The sequence below is a fragment of the Perna viridis genome, chromosome 1 (assembly GCF_037379345.1).
Source record: "Perna viridis isolate PV_CMFRI_1.1 ecotype Kerala chromosome 1, ASM3737934v1, whole genome shotgun sequence".
Lineage (NCBI taxonomy): Eukaryota > Metazoa > Mollusca > Bivalvia > Mytilida > Mytilidae > Perna > Perna viridis.
The window spans coordinates 19824986-19843344 of record NC_142445.1 but is presented as its reverse complement, the minus strand read 5'-3'; the positions used below and the strand labels follow the sequence as shown (position 1 = coordinate 19843344).

Sequence of the window (18359 nt, the reverse complement as noted above, 5' to 3'; positions counted from 1 at the left end):
TATAGTTAGTTTTTAAAATTTATATGATGGAATTAGCGTAGCAATGCAGGTAACGAAAACAGAAATAAGTTCGTTTCATAATTTTCTGTAGAAACGTTTTCACAGGTTGTTTACACGTGAATTTCACAACATATTTTTAAGGCGCACATATATTATTGAGTCAAAATGTCTGGAAGAGAAGGTGATTAGCCGAGTATTTACTCCTCAAAAATTTTTAAAAATACCGTTCTTAATAATAGTCTTTTAAGTATACTGTTTAATCAGCCCTACTGTAATTGTATTTGTAAATCAATTTACTAATACTATGAGTATGATGTTATGTTATATGGGTTCATGATACGTGATCATCAGGAGCTTACAAATGCAGCATGAAGCACTCTGAAATATGTGTTCAATATTTAAAGGAGCTTTTCGCACAGATTGCTAAGACAAAGTATAATCAAGGGAACTTTGTTTCAAGGCATGGTCTGCATTGTTGTTAAGGGCACCCACCATTGCACCAAGAAAAGGGCAGAGGCAAAGTATGGCAGGTGCTAAGAAAATATTCAGTCGTAGTGAGACTCCCACAGGAAATAAAACTTGTGTCTTGGGGAATACATTTGGATCTTATTAGTACTCTTGTGATGCTCAATAAAGTACATATACACTACTGCCAACCAGAATATTAATTTCTCCACCCTTCACACTGGAATCACTGATGTCCTCCACTGTGACTCCACCAAAGTTAAAACTAGGATAATAATGCTCCATTTCATTACCTTTCAGTATTTTTTTCTGCCCATAACTGAGAATTGTTATTAAACTGCTAGAACCATTAGATATACCTTGGTATAAAGACAAGAGTAGTAAACAATAGACAATTTTTGAAATGGAGACTCCACTGTGGAGAGTAGAGACAATGTGACTCCACTCATAATATCTCCACTGTGGAGAGTGGAGAAATAAAAAAAAATGTTGACAGTAGTGTAACTTGAAACAGAAAATATATTCTTTTGATTTTGTAGGTGGTAAGAAGAAACCTTTGAAAGCACCAAAGAAAGACCGAGCTGATCTAGATGATGTAAGATCTCATATTTAGTTACCCTGTACTTAATGTGGTTAAAGGTTCATTTATACTTAATGAAAGTACCACAGCAAACTACAAGGACTCTAAATTCTAGGTATTTTTAAAAATTAAATGTTGGCTCTTGACATTTTTTTGTCTACCAAGTCCAGTAATTGGAAATGAAGTAACAAAAGCTGATAGCTATGGAAAAAAACAGTATCAGTATTTTAAAGACTGAATGCAAGAAATAACTCTGTTAAGTATTTCAGACTTGGGATTACAATTGAAATCTATATCAGAGAGTTTTGTTAAGTATAAATTTATCCTTTGGTCCATGTTTTTTTTTCTTTTTTTTTCAGGATGACGTTGCATTTAAACAGAAACAGAAAGAAGAGCAAAAGAAATTAGCTGAAGCCAAAGCCAAGGCATCTGGAAAAGGTCCTATGGGTATGTTATCAATAATAAGGGCTGTTATTATGGACTATAACCAGGGTTCGACACTAACAGTGGTCCAGTAGTCATGTACCTACATGTACCTAATTTTAGAAAGAACTACCATGATGTTTAATTGGTAGTCCTTTGGGCTACCTAAATTAATCTTTTTTTTTCATTTTATAAGTCCTACATACAGGACCATAAAATAATTATGATGACTACCTAATTTATCTATCAGAATGTCCTGTAGGCTACCTAGCGAGGAAAAATCTTCCAGACCGCTGGACATGTCCAATGTAAAAATCATTTGGTCCGGTAGAAAATTAAGTTTTTTTTTAGTTACCCATAAAAAAGAACAGTTAAAACAGAAAGATTAAGGATAAATTTTGATGGGTCTGCGATGAAAATGTTATCAAGAATAAGTGCTGTTAAAAGGGGGCTATAACAAAAGGTCCTATGGGTATGTTATCAAAAGGTCTTATGGATAGGGGGTGTATTAGGGATTATAATAAAGTAGAGATTTCCATAGACATTATTTAGTATGATACTGCACCATGCTGCCCTCGTCACGAGTTTTGCAATGTGCTCCTAGTTGGCAAAACCAAAATTTTGAGTTTCAGAATAAATTTGTTATTTTTTAACTGATTGGCAAATAAACATATAATATACATTAGTTGTGTTGGCACACATTTATGACATTTTACAACATCAAACTAGGGCGAAGGCTGTTCATTCCAGAAATAAGGCGATACACTATACCTTGACAAATTTCTAGATAAATCACTATCAAAGGTTTCTATCAGTATTTCCAACCTTTGTTTGTGTAAAACACTTTTTTTTTGTTTTGCAGGTGGTGGAGGAATCAAGAAATCTGGAAAGAAATGACAGTGACCCTGGAATTGACACTTCTTCATGTTTCATTCATCATCATGCTTCCATATTTAATGGTGCAATCCTTTTATTGACTTGAATGATATTGTATCTGAGTGATGTTAACAGAAAATTTAATATTTTAAGTTTTAACAATTCAGTCAAGTTCACTGCCCTTTTTAAATGACAGGTATTGCAAGTAAAGGAGAGTTGTACATAGATATCATTTTTCTGTTTAATATGTAATTTCTGAATTAAATTATGCTAATATGAAATAATTATTATAGTTTCAAAATAAAATTCCAATTTAATTTTAACAAAAATGACTTGTTGATGACACTTATATGAAAACTTTCAAATGTGGCCAGTGCGCATATGTTATATGAAATTAGCCTGTATTTTTAATCAGTCACCCCCAAAAAATTGTGGTCATATAATGGTTTCATGCTGTAATGGTCAATGGCAGCAATATGCCCATAGACATTTGATGTCTAGTAAGCAACTTGAGTGAAAGAATATAAATTTCTTTAAATTGAACTACAAGGTATTCATCCACAGAAGAAAAGTTTTGATTGATTCAAGACTTGAACTGTTAAACAGTCTGTTAAGGAAAAAAAGGTTAGACACAAGTATTTTCCTGATCTTCTGCAATAAATCTTGTGTCAAACATTCAATTTTTATCCACATTTAAAGCTGTACCAAGCTTGAGTTGTGTATCCATATTGACCCCAACTCACCATGGTTCAACCTCTGTGATTGAAGAAGCTGTGCCTTGTAAAGCATTTAATAATATTTTTGGCCAAAGGCCATGTGAGCTATTGCCATCACTTGGTGTCCATTGTTGTTGTCGTTAACAATTTTTCAAAACTCTTCTCCTCTGACCCTACTTGACCAATTAGAACCAAACTTGTTATGAATGTTTCTTGGAGTATCCTGTATAGAACTGTTGTGGGAATTTTTCTTGATATTTGGTATCCAGCATTATTTGTGGGTCCTACATGTGTATTGTGGCGTCTGATTCTTGGTTTGTTGAACATCTACTTGTTTAACGAAGTTTGGCAATTTCTGTTTTTGACCCATTTTTTTAAATTTTAATGAGTAAAAGATCATCCCCATTTCATTCTGAAGTAGACAACTCAATAATGTCTGCGGGCTGTATGGATGAACAAACAGAAGAACTACATGTTGCACTTGTATAAAAAAGTCCTTTTTTTTCAGCATAATGATAACAAAGTGCAAACCAAAGATGTAAGTTTGGTTTTACATAGTGTAGCTACAGCAGTAATGGACAGACAACAAAGAATGGCTACTATGTCCTCAGAACATTTAGCAATATGGGTTGTCTCTGCTTGTGACATACAGGAGACATTCCCACTGGTTAACTCCTAGTGAAAACAGTGTTGTGACCTGACTTAATTACTCCTGTGAGCTAGCACATTAAAATGCTGGTCCAGCTGCCACACCAATAATAAGCCAGGTCTGTTTAGGCCTTCATGAAAAATATCCTAGATTCTCATACATTTTTCAAAAGGGGATTAGGGGATTTGATTTTTATGCCCCTGCAACGATAAGTTGGGGGCATATTGTTTTACCCTGTACATCTGTCCGCAATTCTGTCCGTCCCATAAGTTTTCCACACTTTTTCTGAAAATACTTGAAGATATTGAACTGATTTTTTGTATGTGAGTCTTTCATGATTAGTTACAGATCGAGTTAAAGTTTCATACCACTACGCTGAGTTTTACCAAAGTTATGGGCCCTGGACTTAAAAAATTTCATGGAGCCCCATGCAGGTCCGGGTGTCTAAAGAATAAGCCTGCAGCAGTACGAAGCTTGTCGTAAAAGGTGACTAAGTAGTGCTCAGAACCCTAGCCGGGGGCTAGGGCGCTCTGACCACAGAGCAACTGGGTTGTGTGCCCCAGGTGGTGGAATGGGATACCCATGGCATGTTACATGCTGGGATTGTCAGGCTATAATACAGGAAACCTGACCGCAAACCATAGTGGTGCACCGTGTTGGGAAAGATGCCACGTTCCTCGCACCTTAAAGAACCCTACTGTGGTATTCTCCGGGAGTAGGAACCATAGGGCTCTGCCACAGGAGGCTAAATTGCCCGACCCTACCCACCTCTCCCTATTTCCAGTGGCAATCAAAATGTTGACCCCATTACCCTTGTGTCCCATCCCATTTTTCATTTCATCATCATTTCATGTTCATTTTATTATCCACTTCATGTTCATTGCCTAAATATAGCTGAAATATTGCTGCTTGGGCGTTAAACCCCAACAAACAAACAAAGCATAAAAATTTCATGAAAATAACAGTTTTCCGCACACTTTTTTTGTAAACCCTTGAAGATATTGAACTTATTTTTGGTATGTGAGTCTGTCATGATTAGTTACAAATCGTATATAAGTTTCATTCTTCTACGCTGAGTTTTACCAAATAATGGGCCCTGCACTTTAAAATTGTATTGAAATAATAGTTTTTCGCTTCTTTTTTGTAAATGCTTGAAGATATTTGACTGGTTTTTGGTATGTGAGTCTGTCATGATTAGTTGCAGATTGAGTTTAAGTTTCGTTCAGCTATGCTGAGTTTTACTCAAAACCACATGCGGGGGCATCATTTGTGTCTTACAGACAAAATAACACATCTGAAAAAGTGCTTTTTACAATTATGAGTTATGATATAGCTGTATGAAGGTTAAATGCTTCACTTTATCTAGTTTTCAATTAAAATGAAAAAATGCTGCCAATTTGACAATTTGAAAGAGATTTATCTAAATTGGGAAAAATATCTAGTTTTTTTTTGGGGGGGGAGGGTATGAAAAAATTAGATTGGGTGGGATGAGAATCGAATATTTTTTATTTTAGCCTTATACTGAAACACATCAAACATATCAACCATAAGATGTTCTGCTACAATCACTTACGTGGAATTCCTTGTCAGTGTCTTGGAATAAATACTGTCCTGGAAAAGTTTGAAGTGAAATTTGATAATTCTTTGCAATGTTGGCTTCTTATGATAGATAAATAAAATTCGTCCATACTGTGAATCAAACTGTGCTTAAATTTGTAAAATTGATGTCGTCACCCGAAGGCATATGGTTACTTGAATTTTATTTGGCGGATATTTTACAATATTCCAAATTAGGTTTATGGTCTCAACCATTTAGGAAATAAGGGACTAGAAAATAACTATACAGCTCAATTATGAGCAACAGATCTTTGTGAAATTATATCACAAGTTACCAAGCATCATAAGGAGAGCTGGGATTGATTTTAGGGGTTGTAACTTGGAAATATGGACCATGAACATGCTTATTCCCGATGTCACTACATTAAAAATGTATGGAGCTCTGTGAAATTGTGCTTAAATGTTGAATACCACAAATGGAATTGATTGATATTTGGGTCTACTGCTTATGAATAGAGGTCAAAAACTTAGTTTAGTGTATAGATCACTACTACATCCCATGATTTCAAAGTTAGGCTAGGATTAATTTTCTGGAATACACGAGAGATTTAGGGTCAATAGTCTACAAAAGTAACACTTTAATACTTTGTTCTGGTCCCTGGGTTATAACTGTAAAGTGTAAAGATAAAAGCTTAATAATATTCTATTACTTCTGCAAATAAAATTAATATCGAGTTTTCAAATCAACAGAAGAATTGAGGGACTCCTTCTAGTCTTGAAAGGTATTTAGTAATACATTTGCACTTAGGGAATTTAGTTCTTGCAGTAATGTGTCGAAAAAAAAACATTTAATGTGTTAAGCATGTTCCATTTTACCAGTAAAATTCTCCATCCTATCATTAAATATTTTGCCAATGATAAACGAGAAGTGAGCAGTGATTTTAACCAAGTAAAATTGGCGGGAAAATTCAAATTGATAAAAGTAGTTTTTGAAAATCATATGTTCAACAAGGAAATTATTTTCTTTAGCTGAAATTTGGTTTTATTTAAGTATAATTACAGTGTTGGGTAAATACTCTGTTAATATAGTTTTTAAATGTAAATTAACTTTTGGATTGATTTAAAAAATTTGAGAAAAAGGTGAAATGGAACAAAATTTGTAAATATGTGTGAAGTTGGATCAGTAGTATGGATTAACATTCAGTCTATAGACATTAGAAAACAACAGTTCTAAGTAATATGAAAAATGATCAGTTTTATTTTACATCGTGTTGTCTTCGAAATTTTGTTCGTGTCACAATTTTCACAAGAATAAAAAAAAACCTCCAGTGCTAACAGCACTTTGATGATCAAATGGTGTTGGGTAAAGATGCCCGGAACAAATTTTAAGTTATTAAAGTCCATCAACATGTGGTTTGTATGGTCTATAGTCTAAAACAAAGCCTAGGTAAGCTTTTATTTGTATTCTTCATTTACTTTAAAGAAATTAGTTTCGATACTGGTTTTCGCGTTACACTGATATCATTTTAACTATTAAATTTCGCGACTTCCACCCTTACTACCTGCATTGCTTAATGAAGTGTCTTTTTCATGACAATGCATATTTGCGATTTTATCTTTTTGGCGAAAATTGATCGTTAGATAATAATTTTGAACATTCTTTTTCTAACAAAGGGTTGGTATATTATATGCAGTAAAATTCCCCAAATTAAATCTTTCTTCATGTAATTGATGGCTGTAGTTCAGTCGTTTAGAGCTTAAAGTTTCTTTTAATTATCGTCAGTACGTTACATGACGAAATGTAAGATATTGATATACTTATATTTTGTCAATAAATTATTGGACACCTTGTGCACGATTTAACGTAAATTCGCTATACACGAGTATGTAGATGTTATCAAGGTACGGGGAATTCACAACAAGAGCTGACTAATTACCAACTACTAAGTGATAAATCATATTTATTTTTGCGCTTTCATTAACAAGATTCCATATCAAAACAGGAAACCTGTGTAAGCCAGAACAACAGAATTTCAATTCCGTAGTATCAACTCGCACCTAAAAATAGTTCATGATATTTCTGAAAACATTTGCATTCGTTACGCAAACATGTCAATTTTTATTAGGCTCTGCAATAAAACAACATTTCATTCAGTTATCTGCACGATCGTGAAGCGAGGAGTACAAGAGCGATCTTACATGTGTCAGAAGTAATTTCGTTATAGCCATAGGAAATAAATAAATAAAACACTATTGTTGTGGATAGTAAGACTTAAATGACGATGATTTCTGCTATTGCCTCCTCAAGTAGATGTTCAGCGCCCTGTAAACCTGCACACACATCGACGTCGTCGCCTTCGCATCATAAAGGTAAGAATTGTACTTTTAGATGTACGTTCTGTTGGTAACCGTAAATCGTATACATTCTTTCCATTTCTTCTCTTCTGTCATGTACAGAAAAGGTTAATCTCCATAATAGTTTAGGGGTTTATTGTTCATCAATTGGCAAATTTAAAAAATCAAGACTTATTGATATCGACCTGTGGATTGCTCCGTTGCTTTCGGTGAGACATTTTAACCAAGTTTATCGTTGGGGCGGGGGGGGGGGGGTTGGTGTGGGGCTACATGATTGTAAAAAGGCACATGATTTTACACCACGTGCAATTTGACGGGTGCCATTTGGGTGTATCACGACATGCTTACTCTTCCGGAGCAGCTGATGTCACACAGTTTGTTTTGTGTGGGTGATCTTTAGTTTCTTGTGGTGTCTCGTCTAAACATTGTCAGTCCTTATATGTAACTTTACTTTATTCTGAGCTGCATTATGAAAATATAGATTGTCTTGAATCTATTTCACGTTATGTATTTAAATTTTGATGTTTCTTGATGTTCGAACGCGGTATATTTCCGACCGAAATATTTATTGAAAATCATAGACGTTAGAAATTCATACTAATTCAAAAGTCCATACACGTTACCAAAGAATTATGGGTTTACAATATCAGTAGAAATACAAGAAGCTAGCATTTTTTCATAATAAGCATTTTTTTTATATTTATACACGCCATGGTCTAAATATGTTATTTGTTCATCTATTAGCAATGTTTTAGTTTCGTGTTTTCTTTTGCTTTTGTTTTTTTTCCTGGTCGGCGCCCGCCGGCGCGCGCGTGTGTCTGTGATTTTTTGTTAAAATGGCACGCATAATTAATCTCCCAGATCCATACTGTGGAAATAATGATTGGGGGTTTTTACGTTCTTGACTATCCTTACGGATCTCGCACGACCGCCCCTTACGGGGATTTTGTTAGTAGATGTCTGTTAGTAGTTGGAGATAGCGGAGCCCAGCCTTCGGGATACCTCGGGCTGCTCTGTTGACTCTCTGGCCTACTCCCAGACCCCACGTTGGTTCGAGAGGGTTTCCCCACTCTAACTGTTTGGGAGTACGTCAACGTGAAGAGTGTGTACTATGAAAATTAAGTCGTGATTTTTTTTTTCTACTGAAAATAACAACACCCAACAAGCCTCGACCGATGAATAAACAGATTCAGATAGATGAACAGATTAATGGGTATTCATGAGGCGAAATAACAAAGAGAGAATCAGAACCTAATATTAATACTTAAACTTCAAAGTTATTCGAACACCTTTCCGAACAATAACCCAGTGTGCTCCACTAAAAATTAGATTAACCCACTATTCTCATTCCCCCTTCTCTTCCCGAGATTATCTCACATGCTATCGAAGATGATATTAAGTGCCAATGAACTAACCATACAAGACAGCTTTCATCCTACAAGAATTTACAGAAATAATAAAGAACATTTGTATGCGAAGTTCTCTTGCCAATTTTTTGGATATCTTACAGTTTTAACGATTACACTGTAAACTAGAGATTTGTACTTTAATCTGTAAGTGCAGTTTTATTGCTGAAAGTGTTTATATTTTTATTGAGTAATGTGAAAGCGAAGAGATTATAGTGATGTTTCGTGACTTGGTAATCAGATTGTTAGAATGACCTTTGGGAACTGGCCACTTTTCTGCCAAGAAGTGAAAACGCGAACAGCAACAATTATACGTGCACGGGTAGTTGCATATTTTATATGCCTATACACTCCAAATTACAAAATATGAAATAGTTGTATATAAACAACGACTTGCTTTCGTTTATATTGAGTTTCTGTTGCAGTTTCCGATTTCAAAGCTGCATGCGGAGTGATATGTAGTAAATAGGTAATTGGTCTGCGGATGAATAAGAGGAGGTTGTTCCTATTAAACCAAAGAAAAAAAACTTGTTAAGTTTCTGACATATTTGACATTTATCTTTTAAATTATCAATAATAACCTAACTTGAAGCAAAAACATTATATTGAACATGATTATTTGGTTAACCAGTAATATATTTGATCTTATTTAGTCCTGAAATTACATGTTTTTTTAATTGAAATCAAAAGTATCCATGGTTAAAGAATAATCAAGGGGCATAGGTCGGACATGAAAAACACACACACACACACACACACACACACACACACACACACACACACATAAAATAACTAAAATAATACATGCAAAAAAAAAACAAAAACAAAAAAACCAAAAAAAAAAACACAAAAGTAAATGAGCAACTCGGACTCAAAAACTGGGAGCATGGAATAGGATAAAAACCCACAGTTCAATGTTTAAAGTCAAAGCAAATTGTCCGGTTTCTAGTAACTAGAGACAAAAACAACGTTCAATACAGAACGAACACTGACCAAAGACAATAGAAAAAATGAAAGCATCGACCAGATCGTCTGTGGTGCACGTAGGTAAGGCACCCTTTGACTATTCTAGAAAGAAAACCCACTGAGTTTAGAACTTCTTTTTTGATGTTGGATAAGTATTATATATTAAAACATGCAAAAGTGAAATATTGAGTATTTTGGAACTCTATCATAATGCAGATTCAAAAGGAACGTGATTTTCATTATCGGCCTAGTCGAGATTTTAATCATTTTTTTTTCTTATACAGGAAAGAGGAAAAAGAGTCTTACTTTTGAAGATGAAAGAAGACATAGTTTAGAAGTAGACGCTGGAAACCGTATTGATTTTGATAGCGCAAAACATATTTCAGAAAAGGTGAGACAGCAAAGATTTCTTCACTTAGAAATAAAATTTCTGTCTTTATTACAATTCATTACAGGTTTTTTTTTCTCAAATCCTTGCACTCAATTCCAAGATAAGGAAGTTGAAGCCTTAAGATTTTAAAAGTTTGAGAAATCCTCTATATTGACCACATAACCTTAGACAGTGATAACAATCATTTATCTAGTGTATGAATCTGTTTGTTCAATATGCATGTGTGTTGTTTTTGGCCGTTGCAGAGTATATACAGCCAGGTGTAAAAGATAGGTATTGAGCAAAAGAAAAAAGTTATCTGTTCGAGCAGGTACCATTTATTGATGAATATCAATGCTTTCTTCTTTGATCAGTTACTCATTAATGCCCTTTGATGCAGAATCTTTCACTGTTATGTGTGTTTTTTTTAAAGGACCGTGAAGTGTTTTTGTCCTATGGTCTATTTAACATTGTCGCTGGAAAGCGAACAGCAGAGTTGCTGGAAAAACAACACCGTCATGAAAACGAGGAACAACATAGACGAGAGTCGGTAGCTGCACGGCGTAGCTCAGAACCAGAAATACTACGCCATTCAGTAAAACATGAACTCCTCACAGTTCCGCAAAATAAAGACCACGATACTTCTGACATTCACAAAAGTCCTGATGCCAAAGGGGTTACATCAGAGAAACGGAGCCTGAAAAGAGTTGCAAAGACCACAAGTAGAAACTTACAAGATTTTTTCAAACGACTCTAGTTTTTGTACAAATGTGCATATGATTGAAACAATCAAAGTGTCGACTACTAAAAGGATATGCACTTAAATGATTCATTTACAATCTACAAGAAGGAAGAAGATCCAACTAAACTTATGGAAAACGACTTCATAACTCTAATATAAACACAGCCGGCACTCTCAGACAATAGAACGTGGCAATTATTGGGAAAATTGCGAAGGTCTAAGTTTAGACTTTTCATCGTTTTGGAAGCTACTACACGATCGTTATGCTAAATGATGAATTTTGGCGAATGACTTGTAACAACCAACCTTTGTCGTATGTTTTGTTTTGCATTCGTACATTCTATCATGTCGTGGTTATATAGTATCAATAACGCGTTGTAAAAAGCAACTTATGTAAGCATGTTGATAATCAGTTATTTGTTGTTTTTTTTAAGTCTGCAACCGTATTACAACTGCAGATTCGTTTTTACTCGATAAACAAAGACTTGTAAGCTTTGTATGATTATAACATATTCTGTATACAGATCTTACTACTTATTTATCATATAAAGCTAAAACTAGAATGTTCTAGCACAATCCATAGCTCATCGTAGATACAGTTATCTTCTTTTAACTCTAATAATGCATATGGCCCCCGGCCGGGTACCTAATAACGCATATGGTCCCCGGATACTCTCGGCGGCTGACTAAATATACTTAGCAAGACACATTTTTAAATATCGGTTACTTCATGTAAAAAGACCACATCGACTACTAACTTTCCTGACCCTTCAAAAGAGTGGCTAATTAGAATTTAAAAGAAAGCAAAATAAAATCCAAGGGAATGCACTTATAGTATAAATAACTCCTGCGTAAGTTATGGTATTACTTTGCCACTCCTATGGTCAATCAAAATTACAATTTTGCGGTAAATAATTAGTTGTTTGAAACAGTATTTAGGTTTTGAATTTGAACTTCAGTTTGTTATTTTCTGTAATCAATTGCTGAAAGTTACGTAATTTTGCCAAATGCTTAAGTGGTTCACCAAAACTTAAAAAATGAGAAGTTTATATCTTTTACAGTTTTATCTATTTCTGCTGCTAATGGCCTCTATCTTTGGCTGCTTTTGAAATGATGATGTATGTCAATCAATGAAAATTTTCAGTATAACGGATAACAAATAATTTGTCTATACCATTGAGAGTCTAGCATTTTTTTGGCGTGAGTAGAGCATTGACGACAGCGGGGGATTAGAAATTCCGCCAATAGAGGAATCTGAGTTTTCCTCTTCACCTTCAAATAATGTGACCCCCTTATGTGGACCAACCGACGTTAATGGCGTATCAATCACATCACCAAATTCATTCATAGTGTTTTGTTTTTGTTTTTGTTTTTTTATTTTTACAAAATAACATGTTACCCATGGATAAACAACCAATCAGAAGGCTTATTACAAATCACATTTAAATTTATCACAAAGCCAATAATAATTAACGCAAATTTTCCTCAAATTTAGGGTGATTACTTTATAGCATAGTGATTAAATAAGTTCTTCACGCTAACTTTCACAACTCGTAAGTTTTGATAGTAATTGCAACAATTGCGTCGCTTTTCAAGACAGGACTGAACGGCTTACATAAAATCTACTCTGGCAAGGATTTGTTGTCTGTAGACTAAGGTCGTCATCAAAACGTTCTACTGTAGTCACCGTGTACTGATTGTCAATATGAAGTGTTAGAACGACCCAAATCTGTATAAGATACTCTTCTTCTTTCCTTGGACGTGGCTTTTAACAAAACCGATGTCTTACAAAATGAAGACACTGTTTAAACTACTTGAGCACCTGGATTTGCATTCTGTTTTAGCTTTCCTTAATTTGCTCTTTCCCTTTGTCTGATGCCCGTTGGTGTGAACGGCTTTATTTAAACCAATTTTCAACTTCGCCCTTGAACAAACGCACTTCTCATCATTGTCAAAACGTTAAGTTAGAACAAACTGCCATTTTCAACTCATTTATCTTCCTAAATTGATTAATGTTCATGAGAATGGGTGTATGAATTGTTTCCTAAACGTCTGTAAGATGATGAAGAACAAAAGAAAACATTAATTTCGTCTGTACTGATGAGTAACACAATACAATATCTATGAAACCGGTACATATGCATGTAAAGACATGTATTATATATTTTTTTCTATAAATGCAGACCAAACTGATTAAATCTTGAGATTTACGTGATAAGCACACTTATTTAGAATAAAATGGTTAGCCAAAACAAATTGTACATGACAGAGTTGAGTATTGGGTAAAAGCAAAGCATCTCATAAATACAATGTAAGTGATTTTTTTTTAATTCATTGGATTCTATTCTGTGTCCCAGTTACTTCATTTCGACTCTTAATTTGTTTTTGCAATTTTCTTGTATTTCAAAATTTCAAATGATAGCATTAGACCTGGCTTTAAAATGTTGTTCGATAAACTTAAAACACAATTACTTGAAGCCGAATAATAGAGTAGGCGGGGTCTCCCACTCATTGCCCCCAACGCAAATTTTATATGTAACTTTTCAATGGAACCACTTTACGATTTTATATCTCAAGATGTAAAAACAAATAAATGTTTGTTTACACTCTTTCTGGAATTGCTTTGTTTTCAAGATGATCGTGCTTATCATTCAGAGTACAAATGCCAGAATAAACATAAACTAAATTAGCTCTGCTACATAAAAAGAGCAATCATTCTCTAAAAGCAATCATTATTCGAATTTAATTGGTAAAATCGTGACGGAAAATACTTGCTGTTATCAAAAAGTTTCTCTAGAAGGACTGCACCAATGTATTTTGGTAGATTTTAAGAGCGGTACGTTTTGGCTCTTGCTTCTGCCTCGGGTATAAACATAAAACATTACAACACAATACACAGTGAAGGGAAAAATAGATGTCTGTATAACTCATTTGTTTGAGTTTCTGTTTATTACAAGCTTATGATGTCCTTACAAAACATCGGGCAATACGACATGCAAAATTGGCTGTAAAACATACATGGCGTGCTCTTCGTCCTTCAATCATTTTTAAAAGAAATCAAATAGACATGAAACGAATGGGTTTTCAAATGACCCTCTTTCATTATCTTTGTCTGGTAAATGGTAAATCATACCCCACCCACTAATTGAAGCAAAAATGTACCGTTCTGTAACAGAAATGTTCTCTTTGTAAAGTATCCAAATGCATATTTCTGAAACCATACACCGAATCGCTCACTGTATCCATTTAAATGAAGTAGAAACACCTACAAAATATGTAAGCAAAGTCTCTAATGCCAAGACTTGGTTCATCTCCAATGTCACAATAGGTTGCAGTTTGTATAGCGGAGTTCTGTTTGGGATTTTCCATGATAACTTTCTCGTGAACCAAGCTGTTGCGGTATTTTCCTCGTTTCACATAAAGCACAGGAACATCTTTTGGTGGAATCTCCGTACCCGAGAGATTAGAAAACTGTCTTTCGAGTGTTTCACGTTTGCTTATTGGTTCATTTGAATCATTTTTAACAATTTCTTGGTTGAAATTCGCCTTCGACTTTGTGTCGTCTGATACGAAAAATAGTCGAATGTATCGACTGGCAGACGACAGTCTAGATCGCTTCAAATGAGGTTGGATATCTGACATCATCAAAGATCACGCTTGACCTTTCATTCCCTGTTCAAAATAAATGCATAAATATCAATTTATTGGCATTAAAACAAACAACAACAAAGACAACATATAACAAAAGCAAAACAAACTTACAGACACATACTTTTTGAAATTTATAAATGTTTGCATGTTACACTTTTACATTTTGTTTTCATGCAGTGGCAGATCTGATATTTCTTGTTAGTAATTGAAAAGAACATTGGCAAGGGAGGGAACTTGAAAGCCCTGCAATTGAAGCGATTTCCCCTTAGATTTGATAAAATACCAGTATATGATTAGATACATATATTTGAACAAAAAAACAAAACTTACTACGAACAAGTTCTTTAGTCAGAATCTACTCCCCAATCCTTCGAAAGTACATGTAGTTATAAGTATTGCATTATACGATACGGACATCCGCTGTTTACGATCAGCAGATTTTTTTTTTACTTTTAATCGGTCAATGTAAACATAATAACCTATTTGTTATGTGTAAAATGTGACAGGAATAGTTTGACATGTTGGATAATTTTTATTATATGGATGCTTCTAACTCCATATAAAATAAAGAGGTCTTTATTAACAAAACATGTACATGTGACATCGAGAGTGTGTCTCTATTGCATATCTACACGTTGTACAATAGTAATTAGTTTGACCATGTTCACTAGTGTTTAAGTGTAAGTATTCGTAAGAATCAGGCAAAATTGGAAAAATCAGAAACATGCATGTCAAAATCCCACTGATCTGACAATGTAATATTACTCAAGGATGCTTTCTTTATTTGAAAAGACCATTATTTGATCTGCATGAATGGCTTTGCTCAGAAATTTTTCAATAGAATATTAGAAAAATGAGATTTTTGACAGAGTTATCTGCCCTTGAAATGTTCATTTTCAGTGCGTTTACGCTCTGGTCTACCCTAATGCATTATACGTGAGTATGAGTGCGTTGCGCAACTCTACTCCTCTTGGAGGAACATCAACTGAAGAGTCAATGTGTGACTTACATCTGGTCTCCAGTATTTAATATGTTCCTAGCAGTGTTTTTTCATGCATTTTCCCTTTCTTGATACATTTCTGACTAAAGGTATGTTCAAGTGTAACATTGGGACGGACGAACTGTCAAAACAAAAATTACACATCTTTAAATCTGTAAGGATTATAATTATATTACATTATACAGTCTAGTGAAGATAACTTTTGAACTTCTACAGAGAATATGGAATAAAAAGAGGCCATCTTTCATGAAGCATGTTCTCCTTTCATCATAACACCTGTTGATGCCGTTAAGCAGCAAAAAGTTTAAAGAACGAAACAATATTGATAAGTTACTGCATTACATAACAAAGAATGTGTTTTATTATAACATGCATATCTTCTTTATTCTGTTGGCACATAAATGTACCGATCAGCACATTAACAGAGATAAAATGTCTATCAACATGTGCTACAGAAATGTTTTGTTACGGAGGATAATATTTGAAAGAAAAGTATATCAAACATTCTACTTAGCACTGTTAATCATACACCACCATATCATCAACATCAATTCATGATTCAATAGTGGTTCAAAGAGGGTTGGTTATATTAGAATTCTCAGCATTCTGCTAAGCTTCATAAAGTATGCTTGAATGAAACATTATATATACGTATATTTATGTTACGTACGGTCAAGCGTTTATACACATGTAGACAATTGCACTTTGAATCATGAAGTTTTAAAAGAAAAGATTTTCGTACCTTTGGTTTCATAAAAGAATTTAGACCAAATATCTATCATAATCAGTAAACGAAAAATATATACTTAAGTCATATACACCTGGTACGACTGTTTATTCATATGAGCTACGGATACTTCATTTTGTCGTAATATGAGGTACACAAGGTCTACTGTTCGTTTATTCGCTTTTTCAACAAAAATGCGTTTTTGCAGAATAGTACCAAATACAATTTTCGTGCGCTCTAAGAAGTTTTCCATTAAAAAAATCATTCAACTATTTATATTGGATGAACAGATGTTTCTGTGGAAATTCCCAACTGAAAGAGTTCAATGGAGACGGTGGAAAAGCATTCTTTTCGTTGCTATTTATTGGTATCTCTAGGTTAGTATCATAATATATGACATTTAATTTACCTACCTATCATCAGAATATAGGGGGAAATTCCTTACTTGCAACTTTCCTCTCTAAAAAGCTGGTATCTAAGACCTACATTGCCGACATAAGGTCACAAACAATCCCATATTATAACCATTCTTTCCTTAAAATATTTATGTCCTTTCTCCATTTCTAGGAAGTAAATTTGAGTTTATATAAAACAGTTTTTTTTATAAGTTTTCTCATAATTCGCCGCATCTCCTTTTACTAGGAAACTGTTAGACGTTAGATTATACCAATAACAGGTTCGTTTATAAAGCTACTATTAAAAAATCAGACAAGACAAAAAGATACAACTTTTAGGTATAATGATGGTCTGCGAGAATAAATTCACCCTCCTTAAACTCTTGAAGTTAAAAATTTTGCTAAGATGTTTATATTTTGTTTACCTATGTAAAAGGTGAAGCTTTTTCAGGTCTTTGCGATCAAACTGTAGGCGAAGTGCAAACTTTCGTCCATTTGTTTCATACAACGAGTAAATAACTATAATACTTCGGTTCGGTAAACCATAATAACTGACTTATTATGAACAAGGACAATCTGTCCATGAACTTTACACGTACCACATCACACTGGGCGACGTCGGTCATTACATATGTCACTGCAGATTATCATTTATCGTTTTAGTGCTTTCAATGTTTTAGAATGTGCAGTTCAAGAACAAAATAAAGCTGATTAATTTTCTTGAGGCTCCACTGACAAGAATGATATATGATGGTAATATATATATGTATGAACTTTCGACTATGTGACATTACAATGTAGAAACAATTGATCAGGTATGATTGTCAACGTCTAAAGTAGTTGATGGTATTGTCATTCTTAGATATGTTCTGAGCTAGCTTTCACTGGATGTCTCGTTTAGTCTGTATGATGTATGTTGAGGTATTCCATGGAGATGTTTTGGGGTGATTTTTTGAGTGAAAGTTACGGTGTTGACCTTACAATAAAGGGACGGCTAACTGTGTTGACCTTACATTAAAGGGATGGTTTACTGTGTTGACCTTACATTAAAGGGACGGTTTACTGTGTGGACCTTACATTAAAGGGGCGGGCGGTTTACTCCTTTAACGTAATATGTTGGAATTCCGACGTAGAAAATAATAGCAGTGATAAGACCTATACTGTCACTACACTCTCAAAAAAAAGAGATAGTGGATAACCATAAATCTATGCTATCCTCTTTTGGTCTCTCTACCAAAGACGGTGATTGTGATTTACCGTCTATGCACTGGATTCCTGAACAAGAATCCATATAAACGTTACATAGCTGGATCTGCAAAATGTACCTCCAAACCTCTTTCAAAACTTTTAACTTCTATACTCACATCTGTCAAAGAGGGTCTCCAGTCTTACCACAACACTTATTACGACAGTAGTGGTATTAATTTAATGTGGATCCTGAAAAATTCGAAAGATCTTTTGGAGACCCTCCATTCAAGATT

At 34.3% G+C, this 18359-nt stretch overlaps 2 protein-coding genes and 1 long non-coding RNA gene across 3 annotated transcripts; 2 read left to right on the top strand and 1 right to left on the bottom strand.

Moving 5' to 3' along the window:
* Nucleotides 1-72: 72 nt before the first annotated feature.
* On the top strand, nt 73-2673 carry LOC148627669 (translation machinery-associated protein 7-like). The gene is made up of 4 exons (XM_088576895.1): nt 73-181; nt 1005-1060; nt 1405-1492; nt 2331-2673. The coding sequence occupies exons 1-4, from the start codon at nt 166-168 to the stop codon at nt 2363-2365; spliced, it is 195 nt and encodes a 64-aa protein (XP_088433021.1). The 5' UTR covers nt 73-165; the 3' UTR covers nt 2366-2673.
* A 4625-nt stretch (nt 2674-7298) lies between these two features.
* LOC148627668 (uncharacterized) lies at nt 7299-11624 on the top strand. Its single transcript, XM_088576881.1, has 3 exons — nt 7299-7636; nt 10278-10384; nt 10797-11624. The coding sequence occupies exons 1-3, from the start codon at nt 7543-7545 to the stop codon at nt 11118-11120; spliced, it is 525 nt and encodes a 174-aa protein (XP_088433007.1). The 5' UTR covers nt 7299-7542; the 3' UTR covers nt 11121-11624.
* A 2196-nt stretch (nt 11625-13820) lies between these two features.
* Nucleotides 13821-15264, bottom strand: LOC148627667 (uncharacterized). Its single transcript, XR_015921290.1, has 2 exons — nt 15087-15264; nt 13821-14777 (listed from the first exon to the last, which is right to left on the bottom strand). It is a non-coding gene; the product is annotated as an uncharacterized LOC148627667 (long non-coding RNA).
* Between the last annotated feature and the right edge of the window lie 3095 nt (nt 15265-18359).